Raw genomic sequence first — 18,902 nt, 5'->3', positions numbered from 1 at the left:
TGTAGCAGGCTCTCGGCTCGGCAAGATTGTCAGCAACACGGTATGTGTTGTCATCTCAGGTATGTTTGATCTGTAATGCGTCATATACAGGGTGTTGCAAAATACCTGTTACAACGCTTGGGAGGTGATTCGACAAGTAAAAACAAGGAAAAAATGCCATGTGAAAAAATGTCGAAATCGGCACCGTTTGCGAGTGACAGGCGTGCGAAAATCGCCTCACACCATGTGTAAAGTACAATAACTCAAGAAGGAAGAAATATATCAATGTCGGATTAAAAGAATACAAAGAAAGTCGTGCCTGACGAATACAATGGTGCATCAATTGAGGCCCAGTGTAAATTGCGCAAGGGGACTCTCAAAGAAAGTGGGGAATCCCCTGATGGAAATACAAGAAATTTACTACTATTTTCTACATAATGTTGAGATCGAAATGTAGACAGTAAAAAATGCCGACGTATGTCCACATGTCCCACTACTGCTGGGACACCGTCCCACACTCGGGAAATAGGAAATTTACTCGAAAATGACGCTATGCCATCAAATTTCGCTCAGATTGATTTCAGCTAATTGATACAGAAAGCCCCACTAGAGGCGCTGTGAGTGTAGGTCACCTGTTATGTATTAGTGTTGGTGGATACTACGTAGAGAGTGTAGTCGACCGTTGTTTTTCCTGTCTTGTTCTGCGTCTCGCAGCGTGGAGTTTAGTCTGGCGTGTGTGTATGGTTGAATTGCGCCAAGGAATATTGTACGTAGAGTACGTATTCCCGTGTTCTTTGTCTGTTTGCAACAACTGCGTGGATACCTGTGTGACATTACGTGGGTGCTAATCACGGTAGTTGTGATCCGTCACTCGGGGGGAAAGTGACCCTGTTGCTGGGCAATTCTCGAACAGGACAATGGTGGAGTACTCTACCCACGAGCTTGCTGATATGCATCTCGTTTATGGAGAGGCAAACCGAAACAGCCGTGAAGCACGGCGTTCGTATCACGAACGTTTTTCCAATAGGCGGTTACCAGCAAATGCACTCTTTCAAAGACTTGATGCTCGACTGCGTGAAACTGTACCCCATAGGTGGGATTGTGGAAGACCACGCACTGTGCAATTTGAAGAGGACGTGTTGGACGCGATACGAGACCGTCCTGACACCAGCACACGTGTCATTGCTCGTACTCAACAAACCCACCATAGCAACGTGTTCCGCGTTCTTCAGGCGGAGGGATTGCACCCATACAAATTGCATAAGGTGCACCACATACTGCCCACGGACTTTCCCCTACGCTTGGATTTCTGCCAATGGTACGTGCAACAAACTCTTGCCATTCCAGATTTCCCAACAAGAGTTTTGTGGACCGTTGAGGCAATATTCACAAGGGACGGCATGTTCAATAGCCACAACAGCCACGTCTGGGATATGGACAATCCGCATGCAATCATTGTGCGCCATCATCAACATAGGTTCGCAGTGAATGTGTGGTGTGGCATAGTAGGTGACCACTTGATAGGCCCGTACATTTTGCCCTTTACTTTGTGTGGTGGGAATTATCGGGTGTTTCTACATGACGTATTGCCTGAACTTTTGGAAAACGTGCCTCTGGCAGGTAGACAACATAACTGGTTTCAACACGACGGCGCCCCCGCACATTTCGACCGGGGAGCCAGGGCCTTACTCAACGATATTTTCGGCGATCGTTGGATTGGCACGAGTGGACCTTTACAGTGGCCACCTCGTTCCCCCGACCCCACACCACTGGATTTCTTAGTGTGGGGAGAAATGAAAAGGCTCGTGTATGAAACCCCCTTGGAAAGTGCTGAGGATCTCGTCGCTCGTGTTAGTGCCGCTGCTGGGACAATTGTTGACATGAAAGAGGAATTTGCGCGTACCAGACAATCAGTGCTTCGCCGATGTCATCTTTGTCTTGAAGTCAATGGCGGACATTTTCAACAAAGTCTCTGAGTATACCGGTGTTTGTGAGCCCCTATTAGCACCGCATAGTGTCCTTTAGTGAAACGTGCGAGTGAAGATGCTGGATATCGCTGTACGTCATACCCTTGATCTGCATGTGCGGAGGTTGTGCGCTTCTCAATGTAATCCCTTCCAGATGCTGTGCCTGGAAATGTTACATGCCATTGTGTGCGTTTTCTCGCCATTCTCCGTCTTCATTCCTTCGAGGATTACCCACTTTCTTTGGGGAGTTCTCTTGTAGTATACGTATGTACAGCCTGCTTTTGTTTTTCGTACTGCAAAGTAGTGTGTCAACATTAAGGGATTGAAAACGTTTTTTTATGATTTTCCCGTATTTTTTTCCATTTGGGATGGTGTCCCAGCAGTAGTGAGACATGCGACAAATTGGTTTCTTTTCTCCTTCGTACCGCAATGTGGACATACGTCGCCATTTTTTACTGGCTACATTCCGATCTCAACATTATGTTGAAGATAGTAGTAAATTTCTTGTATTTTCCATCAGGGGATTCTCCACTTTCTTTGAGAGTACCCTTGCGCAATTTACACTGGGCCTCAATTGATGCACCATTGTATTCGCCAGGTACGATTTTGTTTGTATTATTTTATTCCGACATTGATATCTTTCTTCCTTCTTGAGTTATTGTGCCATAAACATGGTGTGAGGCGATTTTCGCACGCCTGTCACTCGAAAACGGTGCCGATTTCGACATTTTTTCACATGGCATTTTTTCCTTGTTTTTACTTGTCGAATCACCTCCCAAGCGTTGTAACAGGTATTTTGCAACACCCTGTATAGGAGCACCAGTAGTAAATTGTCAATACCGCTTAGCCTTTAATCCATTTTGGTGGTACAGATTTCAACTATGAAACTATAATCCATGCACTTCAGGCTCGAAAAGTGGTTCCTGCTGTGCAATTGTATGTTTGAGAAAATTTAATTTGACATTTGATCTAAATGCTTATCTTTTTAATGCTTGAAATCTATTCTATGATGTTTGTGTTGCACTTCAGTGGTTAAGAAACAAACGTATGTTGTTCTAGCAGACTTCAGGCCATTTGAACATTAATAATGTAGACAGAAAATAATGGCGAAGATTTAAGATAAATGAAACAAATACAGAACAGGACAATTTTCCGCTCATTACAGACGTAGAAAAGTCAATTTGTCACCAAATTTAACAGAACACAGTGCACGTGCAATGCAAATCTCCCGTAGATCCATTATTCAGAAGATACAATTATGGAAAACGGATCCCCGTTCTCCCGGAATTTACTCTGTGACGTAGGGAATATACAAGCAAGGCAGCTTGTTTAAAATGCAGATGGAAAGCAATGTCTCTGTGCCGTACATATCTGAGAAAAGTGGATTGGGGGGGGGGGGGGGGGGAGAAATCTCAGCAACTGACACTAGTCTTCACTGAAACGCCGGCACCCGTGACGGAGTGGTTAGCACATCGCGCTACGACGCCAGGGGTCCATGGTTCGAATCCCGTCCTGGGCATGGATGTTTGCGAGTGTCCATTCGTCAATTTAATCATATCACTCATACCAATCTTCGCAAATTAGCCAAAAGTGGCACCAAAAAAGCGAAGTAAAATAAAGCAAATCAATCAATCACTGAAATACACTTCTGGACCATTCTTTAAAAATACTTTTGATCACTTTTGAAAGTATAGGACTAAATGCATGTTGTAAATGTATTAATATTTTAAAATGTATTATTTAAAAATTACACCACAATGTTCCAACATGTCTACAAGTGTTTTGTACTATCGGGAACTTTTTAATTTCTAGAACACCCTAGAAAATAGTTGAATATTTTCAGTATTCAAAAGTGGTAAATGTGAGTTTCTAGAAAGTGTTGCGTTATTATTATTTTAACTCTGATTTTAGGTTTTTAACGTATTTTTTCCTTGCAGGTATGTAATAAAATAATAAGTTATGAAGCGTTTCGTTAAAAAACGCAGCAACCCCCTGATGAAGTTTTATAGTGCCTAAAAAAACCTATTTTGCTTGTTAGAACCTATTTTAGGTTTATGTGCCTACATCGAACCTTTTATTAGGTTTTTATATATTTTTAAAGGTTTTTACATGCTTTTTTATGTCACACAGAGGCATTTGCTTTGTTTGGTCACGAAAAAATTCAATGACGAACGTGTTTGAAACGTACTCTGTCGATTTCCCTTCCTCCAAGTCCATGGTGATTTTTCAAAGCTCTAAACAAAGCAAAACGTCTGGTGTCACTGTTACCTGTCAATCCAAAGTGGTCTTATATCTGTGTGGTCTTGCTCACTTTCGCGTCACTCCCGTGCTTTGTGGCATTCACGCCTTGCAAACTAACATTTCAGCATTGAAGTTTGCACCACTGACTATGTTTTTGTTGAAAGATTAATTATTTTCAGCATATAAGTTGATCCTCAGAGACAAAATTGCGGAGTTTAACTGAATAACATGAAAACAGAATGTTGCCGGCAAAGAGTGGATTTTAATAGCAAATTTCCAATGGTAAGTTCTGCCATCGCCGTAGGGTTAGGCAACACACATAACGTTATGCAAGATGGTATGCATCAATATTTCAGGATATAGGTGTCCTATTTTCATTGCCGGTGACTATACCTAATCAGCATTTTACAGGAATTTTGAACAATTTTAAGTTTCTTCTAACCTCCTTCAGGACTTTTCGATCCTAACTTAAGATTTTTGGGACCTATTTTAGGGTTTTTCGAACCTATTTTAGGATTTTTAGAGCCTATTTTAGTAACCTAAAAGCACACTTTTTAGAACCTAAGAATCCGAGGTCTAGATGTTATTATTGTTCCTAGAGCTTGGATAAAGCATCCTGATAAAAAGGAAGGGTGGGCAAGTTAGAGTTCAGGTTCACTTAACACCAAGAGTTCGAAGTTCGCAAGGTAAAGGTAAAGTTCCTCGTGCATGTAGCACCGTGCCACGAACAGTGATGTGCCGTAGACTATAAGTTTACGTCTACATGCGTTGTCTACACGTAATCTACGCGTAGATTACATAGGGTTGTAGTTTACATAGACTACGTAGACAATCTAAAGTGCATTAAAATTAATTTTCAAGGCTTTCATGAAAGGAAAGTGATATTTTAAACTATATTGGTTCCTAACGAAATGAAAAGAACCCTATTTACAACAAAATTTATCTTCTCTTCTATTACCAACTATGCAAGAAGATAAATAGTATGCAAAAAACAACAACAGATGGCAGTCGTAAAGCAAGAGTGGTCTATTTCCCATAAAACACTAGAATGTTACATATATTAGGTTTCTTCCTAGGTGAGAAATTGTTCGAATATGGAAGAAATAGTATGAAAAGTTCTCCTCACACATCAGCAACTGATACGCAGTATAATTTTCTCTCAAATCCACGGAGCCCTTTGCTAAGTTATCACCTTTCGCCATGTTGTTTACATAGATTACATAATCTACGTGTATAAAATAGTCTGTGTAGAATGTAGACTATCGTTGTTTACGCGTACACACACATCACTGGCCACGAAGGCACATTCTCGATCTAGGCCATTTTGGAGGCGATGTGATCAGTACCACGCTCCGGCCGCCTTTACCTCCCAGGGTTGTCCCCAGGTACCCATTGATTTGAGGCTGGGTGAGCCCCAGAGCCGCTTTTTGCGAGGACAAGGCCGGAAAAATTCTGACCTTAGATCACTCACCCCAGGTCTCCTTCGTGGCAGTCGGACGCCTTACCGACTATAGTGCGTCTCAACCTTAAAAGTCAGTATGGGTTGAATGGAGCGCGGCGTTGACAGATCAACAAACTGAGGCGCATCGAGTCGCTCTTAATCACTAACGATTGCGACAATGTTACTTCCTTAATATCGTACAGGAAATCTTCAAAATCAATGTATTTGATGCATTTTGGGAAAAACGATAGTTACTTCAAGATTTGCATGTAAAAGTTTATATTTCGACGTAACTATTTAGTACTATTTTACATTTCCATTATATGTGTAACTATTATGCGTTCTTTACCTCGAAGTTTACCAATACTGTGTCTTTTTCTAGCTTCTCTATCCATTATTGAACAAAGTATGTAACTTACATGCAATCCACAATTATCTCACAGCACACTGCACTTCCTACGAAACGGTGCATCTGCCTGCAACATAATTTTAACCGCAATGAATTTGATACGCGAGACAACCCGCGTAAACAAACTAAGACTCTGCAATAAATAATGGTGCTGTGGAGTAACAATGCATTCTAAAAATAACTTCAAACAATGGTCAACACTGCACGTTTATCGCGACAAACCGAAAAGTTTCTCGCTAGCCAACTTTTTCGTGTTACGGTTTTATGATTTATACAAAATATCGAATGTGTGTGTGTATATATATATATAAAACTCTCTTCGTAAGCAAATTAATTCACTCAGGCGAAGAATATCATATCTACAAACACCATAGATCCCATAGAAAAAAACTGGCGAAGATGATTAAGTGGTTTGATATTTATGGCTTTTGAAGTATTTACTAGAAAAAAATTAAGCGTTTTGCAAAATTCCATAATTATGGAAATTTCAGATAACATGAATTTATGACAGGTTATATATATAATGCCGTCAGTAAATAAAGCATTTAAAACTCTACAGGATAATGATTTCACTGTTTGAAATTTATGACTTTTACATTTTGTAAATTTTGTAGCATCTGGCAACGCAGCGGTGGTAGAGAAGAACAGAGCTATTGGCAAAACTCATGTATTAGAGAGAGAGGGAAGTACTCCATTTACTTCCATACTGGCTTTTAAGGTTGAGACAGTCTATAGACCACCGGGGCTCTTGAAAAACAAAAAGAAATCTTTGCCGAATGCATGGTTTCACAAATGGGATTACGTCTCAGGGGATCCAAAACTGACACGATATTTAATTTATTCTGTTTAGTAATCGATCACATAGGGTCAAGTGAAGACATCTTGGTTTGGAGGCGGGATGAAAGATCACTTTCGAACATTTTTGAAGATTTTTTTTTAAAAAAATTCCTTTCTTGGTGCAAAAGAGAGATTCTTTGCCTCCTACCACCCTCTCTGATAACTCAACTTGTCCTACGAGGCGGTATCACCAATTTCTCTGCTTAGAAGAGACACAACAAGGGATCTTCCAGATAGCGCTTCTGGTGCGTTCCAACGTTCTCCCCAAGTTCTGAGGACCAGGAGGTGAAGTTTATTACACTACGTGTGTTGAAGACGTCGGGGGAAAAATGAACGCAATTCCTCCCTCGCTTCCGCCTTGAAGGAATACAGAATATCAGGGGAGGGGATAAAAAAAGAGCTATTATTTTCTTTCTGGTAGAGAAAGCGGCTGTCCCTTTGGAGCATTCTCCACAGCTCGTTATCCCAAATGGCAACTGGGGGACCCCCGAAGCTCCTCTATAACAACTCTTACCACGCTCGAGTGTGTGCGGGTGACAGGGGTCTTTTCTTCTTCTTTATATCTCCCCCACCTGTGTCAGCTTAGTCACTATCTGGGATTCCATAAAAATTCCCTCAGAGTGAAAATTTCCCTTTTCATGAAAAAAATATATCGCATCCAAGCACAAAAATATGTCCAATTAAAAACACCTTTCTCGGAAAAAAAATTACCCTTGAAGGAAAAAATCCCAATATGTTATTATTTTATTATTATTATTTATTATCTTTATACGGTTACATTTAAGCCGTACAATATTTCATTCTGTTTATTAATGGCTTGATGCCCTATATAGTAAAAATACCTATACAATAAAACTACGTCTAAAGAAAATGAGACGATTTGAAATGTTTACATGATTTGTAGAATATTCTATAGTATCATACATAGCATAAATATTGAAAAGAAATAGGATGTTAAAGATGTCTGGGCGTGGATATGGAATTGACTATTTGCGGAAAGGGGGAGCATTAAAAACAATATAGACTGTGAGTTAGAATTTATAGACATGTGAACGTTGAAGAGGGCAGTACTGCGCTTTGCAGGTACCGAGTTTGAATGAAATGAATTCCAAATTCCTCTCGGCCCCTTCCACACGCACGTGCGTGCGCATTCACTAGTTCTTTTAAGAAACTGATTTGTGATTAATGATTCTCTTTAAATATCCCTGCAACTTTATTAGAACTCCCCATTCGAGTGCGTCACATATTAGGAAGAAACAAAAGTCGTACTGATGGGGTATAAGGGATGATCCTTTCTGAAGACGCTCAAATGTGAACCTCACTTGCACGTGGCACACCCTGGACTGTATTTTGCAGACGAGGCTCTGGCGTCTGAACCCATACCCGATTCTCTGTGTGCTGCCCATGTGTGGTTTTGAGTGTACCTTCATCTATTTTATCTTATCATCATTCATCCTCATCTCGCAGTTAGTCAAAAGTAGAAGAAACGCAAAGTAAAATGGATCAATTCATTCCAATTATTTCATTCAAAAGTTGCGTAGGTATTTCGCTTACGTCACAAACTGTTGCATTGTGGCTTCGAGCAGCCATGATTGAGGCCAGTTATTGCGAGCATACGGAATTCAAGCGGGCGGTCAGGAAATACTAACACAGATATTCGTGGCTTAAAACAAATGTGCAGTTGGTGCAGATATAACGAACGCAATGTGGTGGATATTTCCTTGCAAGCAGCAAATAAAATTGACCGCAAACATGGCGGCTGTGCGCACCCTGACGTCACAAGAAACTCATATGGCGACGACAAGAATAAATGAGAACTGGATGAAATTGCTGAAGGAACAATCACAAACGGACAAACATTACCTAGCAGGACTCTAACCTGGGACCTTGAGTACCTAGTTCAACGACCCAACGCGATTGACACTAAGGACATTGTCTCACATGCGCTCCTACAAAACATGACCTCACATTAGGGAGACGAGAAGAACTATTGAAACGAAAGCAATTTTAAAAATCATAACACAGAAAGCATATTGCAATTCTGATGGAGTCCTCATGTATCAATTGACTTACGTTACATCTAAAGGTGCACGAAGTACGGAGCTATTTAAATTCACAAGAAACAAACGCTATAGTAATGCATAATTTTGGACAATATATATTATAATGATCTTTAAGAGAATTATATTAATGTGTTCCATTTAGGAAAACAAACTTACACTTGCTAGTGGTGTCAACGTCCTAACGAGTCCTTGTGTGAGAAAATAGATTTCATGAAGTACGTTCAAATATCACAGAAATTGCCAGAAAATCAAAAAAGAATGTGTGTTTCAGACTGTAAACTTGATTGTATATGTTGTTTCAGGTTATCAACATGTGCTTACAACTTTTGTGGAAAAAGCCTATTAAAAATAAAGTAAATAAAATCATTTGTAGAAAATGAAAACGTGAAGTTGTATTTTTTACTTTGATCTGGTTACCTGAAACACGATGACTTTGATTATTTATTTTTATGTGTATGTAGTACAGATGAGGGGGAAGGGGGTGTAGATAAATCAATAGGTCTACCCTGTTTAAGAAAAATCGACGTCTCACTTTAGTTTAATTTCACATGCCTTTTGTGTCACATCCCTTTGACATTTTCTCATGTCGAGGGGGAAAATCCCTTTACCAGTGAAAATTCCCTCGACCCGCACCACTATTCTCCCCAACATCAAACCACAGATATAAAACTCCAAGAACAAATGACCATCGCAGCAGGCACTTCTTCCTCGACAAGAAACGGAAGATGGAAGAACGGAACTTGACGATAAAAAGAAGTCGCTTCATTGGTTTTCGGTATGGGAAGCATTTCTGTGAGTAGATATCTTCTGAAAAGTGACTTTTATATTTTAAAAATCCAAAATTTATTTCTTAAATGTTCTCAAAAGCCCAAAGTTACGTGATAATTGACGCTATTGTTAAATTTTTGTTAGGAAATATGTGTCCTTGCTTTCTTTCATGTTGACAATAGCATCACTTTTGAAGCAATTCATTCATCAACATTAACACGCACGACTAGGACTAAGTCGAACATGAATTGATTGGTTATTGACATGATTGTTTAATCGCGACGATGAAGATGGGTGATGATTAGGGAACGGAACTTTAGGTAAATAAATGTTTTCTTTTCTGCGATAAGATAGAGACCCTCGTTTTTGCCAAAATTCTGATCATAGACTTATATGTCAATACAGCAAATTTTATTTTACATAAAAACATATTATCCAGTTTTCTGTATCTAAATACATATTTTGTGAATTTTCATTTTAAATACATAAAATCGCTCATTGACTTCAGCTACCTCGAAATCCTCGAAGGAAACGAAGGAAAAATGTTTATTCTCCGCACCTATTTCATATCGAGAGTGTTAGGTTTGTTTTGTCTTTGAACACGCTCGCTGGAAGATTTCTGGCGCCTCGCCTACGATCCTATTGGGGGGGGGGGGATATTAACCCCACTGCATCTGACGCACAAGTGCTAATGTCTAAATGTACAGAATTTTTTTTGGAAAATCCAAGGTTTTCAAACTTTGTGCCAACTTGCACGTGCTTTGGAAGGTGAAATAGAGGAAGAGGAAGCTTTCGAAAACTTCAGCGTTAGTGGCATTTCGTGGTTCAAATATGCAAGAATTGTTTCTTGTGACGTGGAGCGATCTTTCTCACAATATAAGATGCTTTTAAGAGATAATGGTCACAGATTTACAATGGAGAATTTGGAAAAAAAAACCTATTTTGATCCACTGCGACTTTTCTAAAAAATAGCTCACTAAGAGGTAAGCATTTAGAAACTGATTTCAGGTGTTAAAAATGCATGTAATATTTCGTTTTTGTTATCAAATGTTTTCTATTTTTGTCACATATTTTCCTGTTTTTATCACATATTTTCAACATTTATATATAAAAAAATATTTCTGAGTTTTTTAGCTCATGAAGTTCCGTTTCCTAGTGATGATATGATGAAGGGACATTCACAAAGAACACTCCCGCTGAGACTGGGATTCGAACCTGGGACCTCTGGCGTCGTTGCGTGCTTTGCGAATCGAACCTGGAACCATCGATAGATGGGGTGCGGAACTGATTACAGGAGATGCGTAATCAGTAGGGCCCGCCCACAGACATGCGACACCACTTCACACTAAAGTGTGTGGAATGGACCCTGTCCGTTGCATTTTCACATCTTCATTTTCAGCGCACTAAACGAAACAAACGCAATCCAAACTAATGACGAATCGGAACCTTTAATTGCCAGCGACTCTACATCGAATCTTGATTGCCAATAAACACTCCAATTACGTTGCCAAGTTGGATTTTTCTTTTCCAAAATGCCGTTTCATTACGGGTGAAAAGTTAAATTAGCTCAAGGCAGCCGTCGTTATCCTTGAAAAATAGCTAACAATAGCAGGACTTGCTAAGAGAGATTTAATTAAAACTGCTCATTAGACCTTTCAGAAAATAGGGTTTTCATGTTTCAACATTTGCCTTCTCCCGCATCATTTCCACACAGAAAAGCAAGTCCTTGATTTACTATAGTTTTTTTAGAATTTAATATAGATGGCAGGATTGTATTTACAGTAAGAAAACTAGCAGCCATGGGATTATCCAGCGGGGGGGGGGGGGGGGTACTTGCCCGCTCTCCCCGTGGAAAACTAGTGGTGAAAAACTTAATTTGGTTTGTTGTGTTTCTTACGTTGGACAAATATTATTCCCCTTCCCGACGAAAGCAAAAATGAATTTCTTACTTCTAAAAGCTTGTATCTAATATGTAGAATAAACGTCAAAATTATATCCCTTAGTCCTGTTCGAAAACTATAACTTTTGCATTGGGTAGTGTACTGAAGGCATTCACGTTCGTGGACATTTTCTGGATGTGTTGATCAGCACCACGCTCCGGTCCCCTTTGCGCCCACTTCTAGGTATCCATTTAGTGGAGGCTGGGTAAACCCCATGGCAACTTTAGAGCAGGGACAAGGTCGGAAATAGACTAACTTAATCTAGTTAACATTTTTACTCACCCTCGTACATCTGTGCATACTGGGGGAAACCTGCTGCCCTTAGCCACTTGCAAGCCTCAGCTGCCTCGATTTCTGCAAGGAAAGAGAAAACATTGTGAATATTTGCCTCAATTAATTAAATAAACAACACTTATAGGTACAAAAGTTTTATCCATTTTCAGAATATGCATAATGAAGCAAAAATTTATCCAATTTATTTTTGTTGTCCTCTTCAGCTCGATTAATTAACTGTAAAAAGTTGGCTGGACAAATTAAAAATATTTACAACCATCACCTAGTTAATTAATGTATTTTTATTGTGTATTCACGGCGCCTCTAGTGTTTCAAAATTTTTCAGCGGTGCCCAATTCAGAATTTAGGTCTATCTAACACTTGCAACGTTCAGCTAGTGTTGTTAGGTTGCTTGCCTTAAGTTAAAAAATTAACACTTATTTGAAAGTAAGTGTCATTTCAGGGAAAATATTGTAACATTTCGCGGATTCCTTCCAAGTCAGCCTGACGTCCAAGGTGCCGCGACGCACACTCTGGGAATCACATGGTCTATTGTATATTTATGGTGCACTCAAGCTCTATCCTTATCTATTGTATTAGAAGTTTACTTACAATTTACAGTATTACAGAATACTGAAAATTTTAAGTTAACTTCTAATACTTGAGGGTGCTAACCGCTATTCTACCAAATAATGAATTACAGTAATTGCCTTTTTGTATTCTGACGATGTCGAAATACAAAAAAATATGATCATTTACGTTTGCTACTCACTACTAAACAAAACCTTTCATCCTCTTTTTCACGTGAACCGTGAAGTTCACTCACCATACTGCGTATCAATTTCTGCAGTGTTAGATTTTAACACACATGTAAATACTAACTATTAACACAATTTATTTATGCGTGTTCATAACCTGATTTCTGTTTATCACGTATATTCATAGTTAATCTGACACATTAAACACTTTAAATGCGATTACAGCGTTCTGTGAACAGTATTCACGAGGAAAATCCTCAAAGCAATTGACATGCCTGGTCGTTTATTGCAGAGGTAGGATCGGATGAATGTATATCTTTCACGGTATCATGTGGTTGGTTAACATTAAATGCGATGCTATTTTTTTGTTCGGATTCTTAAACTGTATATTGGTGCTACACAGCGTATCCGTGAAAAAGTAGCCACTGCTCTCAACACCATCTAGGAAGAAAATTTTGAACCAATCACTTAACCATAATTATCTTTTTATAATAAAATAACTTTAAAGTAACTGTCAATTCCGTTACTAATTATTTGAATAAACTATCAGGGTTACAGTTACTCCTATCGTAAAGTAACTCGTTTCAGTTACTGGAAAAAGTAACTGTTACTTCCAACTCTCAAGTGTTTGACGCACCTTTGTAGAAGGAGAGAAGTTCCTGAGAACCCAAGGAGAGAGCTTCCAAGTGAATTGAAAGCGCAAGATAGGATCTACTTTCGGCAAAGGGTCACACACACCAGCAGGATACAAAGGTCAGTATCAAAACGTGTTCCTTTTAAGGCCCAGTCGCCGAAAGACACGCGATCTGAACTAAATCTCGTTCTCTTGTCTGTTGGAAGCGATGGATCGATTTCACGGAGACAATGGAACATTAAGTATGCATAGGTTTTTTACAAACTGGTTTCATAGAAAGTGGATGCGTACTCATGTGGTTTCCACCGGGTACATCCTGGTGAAATTAACTGGTATCGTTTACACGGTATGTCATCTGAAACATGAGTCCGCTAGGACTCTTTCAGGAGGGCTGACGTGGTCTGTCACGTGGCTTTTCACTGGATGAAGTGTGATCACTGCGTTGACTCGGGTCTCAATATCTAGGCTGAAGACTCTACTATTTATAGTGTCATGGCGGTGCAAAGCACATTGCCAGAGGAATTAGATTACAGGCTATAATGACGGTTGAATTACGCACCGAACTGACTGACGAACTACCGCTTTTGACTCTATTTCATTGGATTAGTTAGGCGGCGTGTCAAGACTTATTGGTGCCTTTATCTAGAAGGACAGGTTGACTATCGTGAGTGCTATGGAGTATGAACTCCTGGTAAAGAACAGTGTGTGTGTGTATGTAACAGAAATTAAAATTACCATAGTCTGTATAAAAGCTGAGGCTGTATGGTGGCACATAGCACACATCTGAGCCTAAAAACACAAATTCACAGAATTTGCATTGCTAACATGCCCAATATATCTTGTTTAATATGAAAAAAAAAACTATTGCTCTTAGTTTGTTTTAATGTCGGTTTTTTTTATATTTTCGAGACTGGAGACAACGCAAGTCATTTTCCACTCGAGACCAGACACGGCCACTCAACTCCCGTCGAGACTGCCGTCTAGTTGAGAACATTATTGATTAATTGAACAGATCAATGTAATTAAATATAATATATAGACAGAAAACTCATTTAACAAACATACAGGTCTTATCGTAATTTATGTAATTTTAATATTTTCCTTTTCAATATTGGGGTTGGGTAAAATAGGTCCACACTGTTTTCATTTTTATTGGAGTCGTTAAATGTTTTGCACATGTACCAAATTGGGGATATTGCCAGTGCGTTGGTTCTACTTCGTTGGAGGCTGAAGAAATGCTTTCTTGGTTGAATGGACGCAGAAATCGAGCTGTGACAGGGCCAGGGGAGCTTCAATGTGATTATTTAGGATGACCTGGTGCGTAATGCGTCTTGTCAAGAGTAGTTAGGTTAAAATATCTGAGAAGGCTCTCACGGGATTCCGTTTGGGGGTAAATACTTTAGGTGTCTTAAGAATTTAATTTGAATTTGTTCTACTTTGATTATGTCGAGACGGCCACTTTCAACTCTCATCGAGGCGGACACGGCCACTTTCAACTCTCGTCGAGGCGGACACGGCCACTTTCAACTCTCGTCGAGGCGGACACGGCCACTTTCAACTCTCGTCGAGGCAGACACGGCCACTTTCAACTCTCGTCGAGGCAGACACGGCCACTTTCAACTCTCGTCGAGGCAGACACGGCCACTTTCAACTCTCGTCGAGGCAGACACGGCCACTTTCAACTCGAAATGGAACCGAGGACAAGCCAGGTATCTGTTACTCGAGAAGTAATCCAGAACGAGAATCTTTCCCCGTCCATGAGAAATGTAGAGACCGTGGAAAAATCACATCTCGGTATAATGCTAACAGTAAAAATGAAGGACACCATAATACCGGTGAAACTTACACAAGGCTAAGCAGTGTTTTTGTATGGAGTTCTTTTTACAATAAAACTCTTCCGGGAAAAGGCCGCTGCAAAAAAGATCAACCAATGGAGGAAAACTTCCACGAACACGGTATCGGCTTTCTTCAGGAAAACTTAATTAGGCTTGGTAATTGAGTTTGAAACGATGCGGCATTTCAGCGCTGTTCTGGCTTATGCGGCGAATGAAAAGGGACGGAGAGGGGGCCGGGGGCAGATGGGATTCTGGAAGTCTTCCGAGTCCGCGACGTGGGGAAGAAAAGTTAACTTCCATAAGGGGATTAAGAGGCCATTTCAAAAAGAGGCCCTGGTTATCTTTTAATTTCAGGACAAGATCTTTGCTGATAAGGCTAACACCTCGACGGCCGTCTCGATAGGAAAACGCGCGAGTTCTCTGCTCGGGATTAGATAAGGAAGGTTATTCAAGGGATTGTCAAGACGAGTATTTGAGACCAGGTGGAGAATCTTCCCTTTCGAGACTGTGGTAAATTAGATTGTGGCCATGCCAGAAAGTTGCAGGACCATACTTGAAGCTAACATCCTTTGCAGTTCAATCTTGAACACTTGGGACTGGAAGCGAAAATTTTTCCAATTGGACTTCGACTGAAGCGCCAAATACAAGCATAAGATAAAACAAGAACACGTTGTTTTCCTGCATTTTAAACACTTGTTTTTCACCATAGAGATCACATAGTGTTTTCAGAAGCCCTTACACTTACATTTCCACACATTAGAAGAACTACAGCCAACCTCTGGATGAGTTTCGATTTCAAGATCTCAAACAAGTGAATCGAACCAAGTCTGCAATGATGCGTGCTACGGTGTCGGTTTGGTTCCTAGTGAAAATTTAACCACTGTGATAATTTCAATTGAAGGGCCCGGGAGTAAAGCATGGTAAGTGACATTTTGGTCATGTCTAAGTTCATTAAGAAAAACTGTTATTAGAAGCTATACTGTAGGTAAATTTTTTTCGTGTTGTGCTTATCAATTTCAGAACTGAGTTCAATGCATATTGTATGAAATGGCATTACTTGAAAATTGAAGGATGGCATATTTTACTTTGTAACTCAAAAATGACCAAAATGTCACATTTTTACACCAGAGCCCTTCAATTGTTTTGCTATTAATTTCATGTTTAGAAAAGAAATGTATCTACCTATTATAGCGGTGCTCTAGTCAGGTGGGTTATTCTAAGGCGGCTCTGGGGCTCACCCAGCCTCAAATCAAAGGTACCTGGGTGCAATCCTGGAGGGTAAAGGCGGCCGGAGCGTTGTGCTGATCAACACCAGTCTCGCTACCAACTCTACCACAGAGGGTTCTGGGTTAAAGTCCCGACTGTGACATGTGATGTTACTTTGTGTTTCTCCCATCATCGCCTTCCTCTAATTACATCCTTATCGTTGCGATTATCCTTAAGAGGCAGAAGGGCTATATATAATATCTAAGCAAAGTACATAAAGAAACAAAATGTGCGTCTCAATCCCGAGAGAAGCACGAAGCACAGAAGCAATACCGAAAAATGGTTGGCTAAACTGGGAGTAATACAAAACCAGTCCACGTACTACTCCCGTCTCTTCCGTTCCACCTCCACTGATCTGGAAGACAAAGGCGCGATTGAAATCAAATTAAGGCTTTCCATCTAAACCCTTTCCGCTGTTACGAGGCGCAACCTCTGAACGCAACAATTTCCCCTCCCCGCAAAGGCCACTACGTGCGTTTATTGATTAACAAACCCTTTAGGTTCTACGCACTATTCCCTGTCGTCGCGCATGCGCTTGAGTCTCTAGTTGAAGGAAAATTTGTAGAAGTATTCGATTACACGTTGGTGTTGAGGAAAACAGGACGGGAAAATATCAGAGGAACAACTTTGTGGAGGGATTGTCGAGATTAACAATCATGTATGATTATATTTCCTGATAAATTGTACAACGCTAAGAGTATATCTTAAGGTAAACGGGGCCCAGTGGTGCCAACTTACATGGTTTGATTGATTTAGTTTATTTTACGTCGCTTCTGTGCCACTGTTGACTAATTGCAAAGATGGGGATGAATGATGATATGATGAAAGACACTCACAAACACCCATACCGGGATTCGAACCCGGGACCAGCTTGCACGGGCCGTGGGGCCGAGCCCACTCAATAATTTGTCGTGATATTGTCACTATTATTATTATTATTACATATTTGTTATCGTTAATTCGTGGTGGAGAATTTATCGGAATCTATAAATACAAGATTTGTTTTAAAAATTAGTAAGGATATTTGATGCGCACTCATATTATGATATCATTTTCTTTTGTGCGTGAACTTTGCAACGATCAGCGAGATCGCCACAAGTTACGCATTTGTTATTTTTATTGGCATTGTTGAATAGCATTGTGCAATCTTATCTATTTTGTTATCGCTTCTGCATAGGATTTCACTGCTATGCTTGGTAGAGAACGTAGTTCTACCATATCTCACTAGGGAGCGTTATTGTTTATAATAGTTCATTATTAACCTGTATAGATGGCACCTCAGGTTAAGCAGCGCTCTCGTAGTTCACGAGAATCCACTAGAGGCGCTGGCGCTGCGCTCAGAATTGTATATAAGCAGCGACGCTGCCCCGACCGGGGAGTTCTGTGTTGACTCTTCGGCGACTCATGGTCGAGCTCTGCTCCCGCAAATAGCCCAGCATTGCAAGCACACGGGTGCTTAGGGATACAAGAGGGCTTCTTACAGTGTGGCCTACTCTGGTAGATTATACGAGAGGTAGCAATATTTCTCGGCCTACCGGGTAGAATATACGCATTGTTTCAAGCTCAACCTCCTACAGTGTGGCCTGCCTGTAGAACAGAAACGTACTCCTTGTGCGGCCTACAGGTAGATTATACGCATTGTATTAGGTTACGGTTTAGCTCGTGGACATAATTACTGTTGGGAGACGGCCTACTAGTAGATTATACGAAGGGTATCAGTATTCTTTGGCCTACTAGTAGATTATACATTTCACAACAGTCGATGCAGAAATGACGTCATCTTTTTGCCTACTGTGGTAGATTATACGAGCGATAGCAATATTTCTTGGCCTACCAGGTAGAAAATACGAAGGGTGATGTTCATCGTTAGTTAATTTTTCATTAAGGGAAAAACGAGCAGTGTTTTATTACTGCCTTCAGCTTAGCATTATTCTAGTAATTAATTAAAGTAAATAAAGTTTAACTAAGCATTATCCTTTGTAAGCTTACAGTAAATTTCCGTTGCTTTATTGATATTACTCTTTACTAGGATAGCAGATTTAAATGTTCCTTGAGTCGTTTAATTAATGCCCTATTGTCCCCAAGTCAGCACAAAGGCGACCCAATGCCATAAAAGAAAAATAAGGTCCTTTATTCCCCACTGGAGAAAAATTGAATGGTCCCTGTCCTCCCTCTCCAAGACATCTGCAGAGGAGGTTCGAACCTGGACTTCAAGAACGTCAAAAGTGCAGTGAAATCTTATCAGGAGATATTGTGACTTTGTTTTGTGCAGTTATCTAATTTCACCCGAGTGTAATAAACTGATTACGTCAACGCTAACTTTCATTATATATACCCGAACCCAGAGTGTATAAGAACATCATATCTCCGGCTAGAGAAGAGCTAACATCATGGGTAAAACTGAATAATGTTCCCCGTCACAACGTCGAACCCGGTACGTTGCAGTCAAGTACTATTCTGATTTTTACCGCAACTGCAACGTTGTGCCGTG

At 40.2% G+C, this 18,902-nt stretch overlaps 1 protein-coding gene across 5 annotated transcripts in view; it reads right to left on the bottom strand.

Annotated features, from left to right (window-relative positions):
• The window catches only part of cv-c (RhoGTPase activating protein), a 698,249-nt gene that overhangs the window by 42,842 nt on the left and 636,505 nt on the right, over nt 1-18,902 (bottom strand). For all 5 annotated transcript variants that reach the window (XM_083119445.1, XM_083119448.1, XM_083119450.1 and 2 more), the window contains exon 7: nt 11,928-11,999. In XM_083119445.1, coding sequence (XP_082975571.1) covers nt 11,928-11,999 — 72 coding nt within the window. The remainder of the gene's footprint in view (nt 1-11,927; nt 12,000-18,902) is intronic.

The sequence above is a fragment of the Lepisma saccharinum genome, chromosome 3 (assembly GCF_977018435.1).
Source record: "Lepisma saccharinum chromosome 3, izLepSacc3.1, whole genome shotgun sequence".
In the NCBI taxonomy this organism is placed as follows: domain Eukaryota; kingdom Metazoa; phylum Arthropoda; class Insecta; order Zygentoma; family Lepismatidae; genus Lepisma; species Lepisma saccharinum.
The sequence above is the reverse complement of the archived record's forward strand: the minus strand, read 5'-3'. Positions and strand labels throughout refer to the sequence as shown.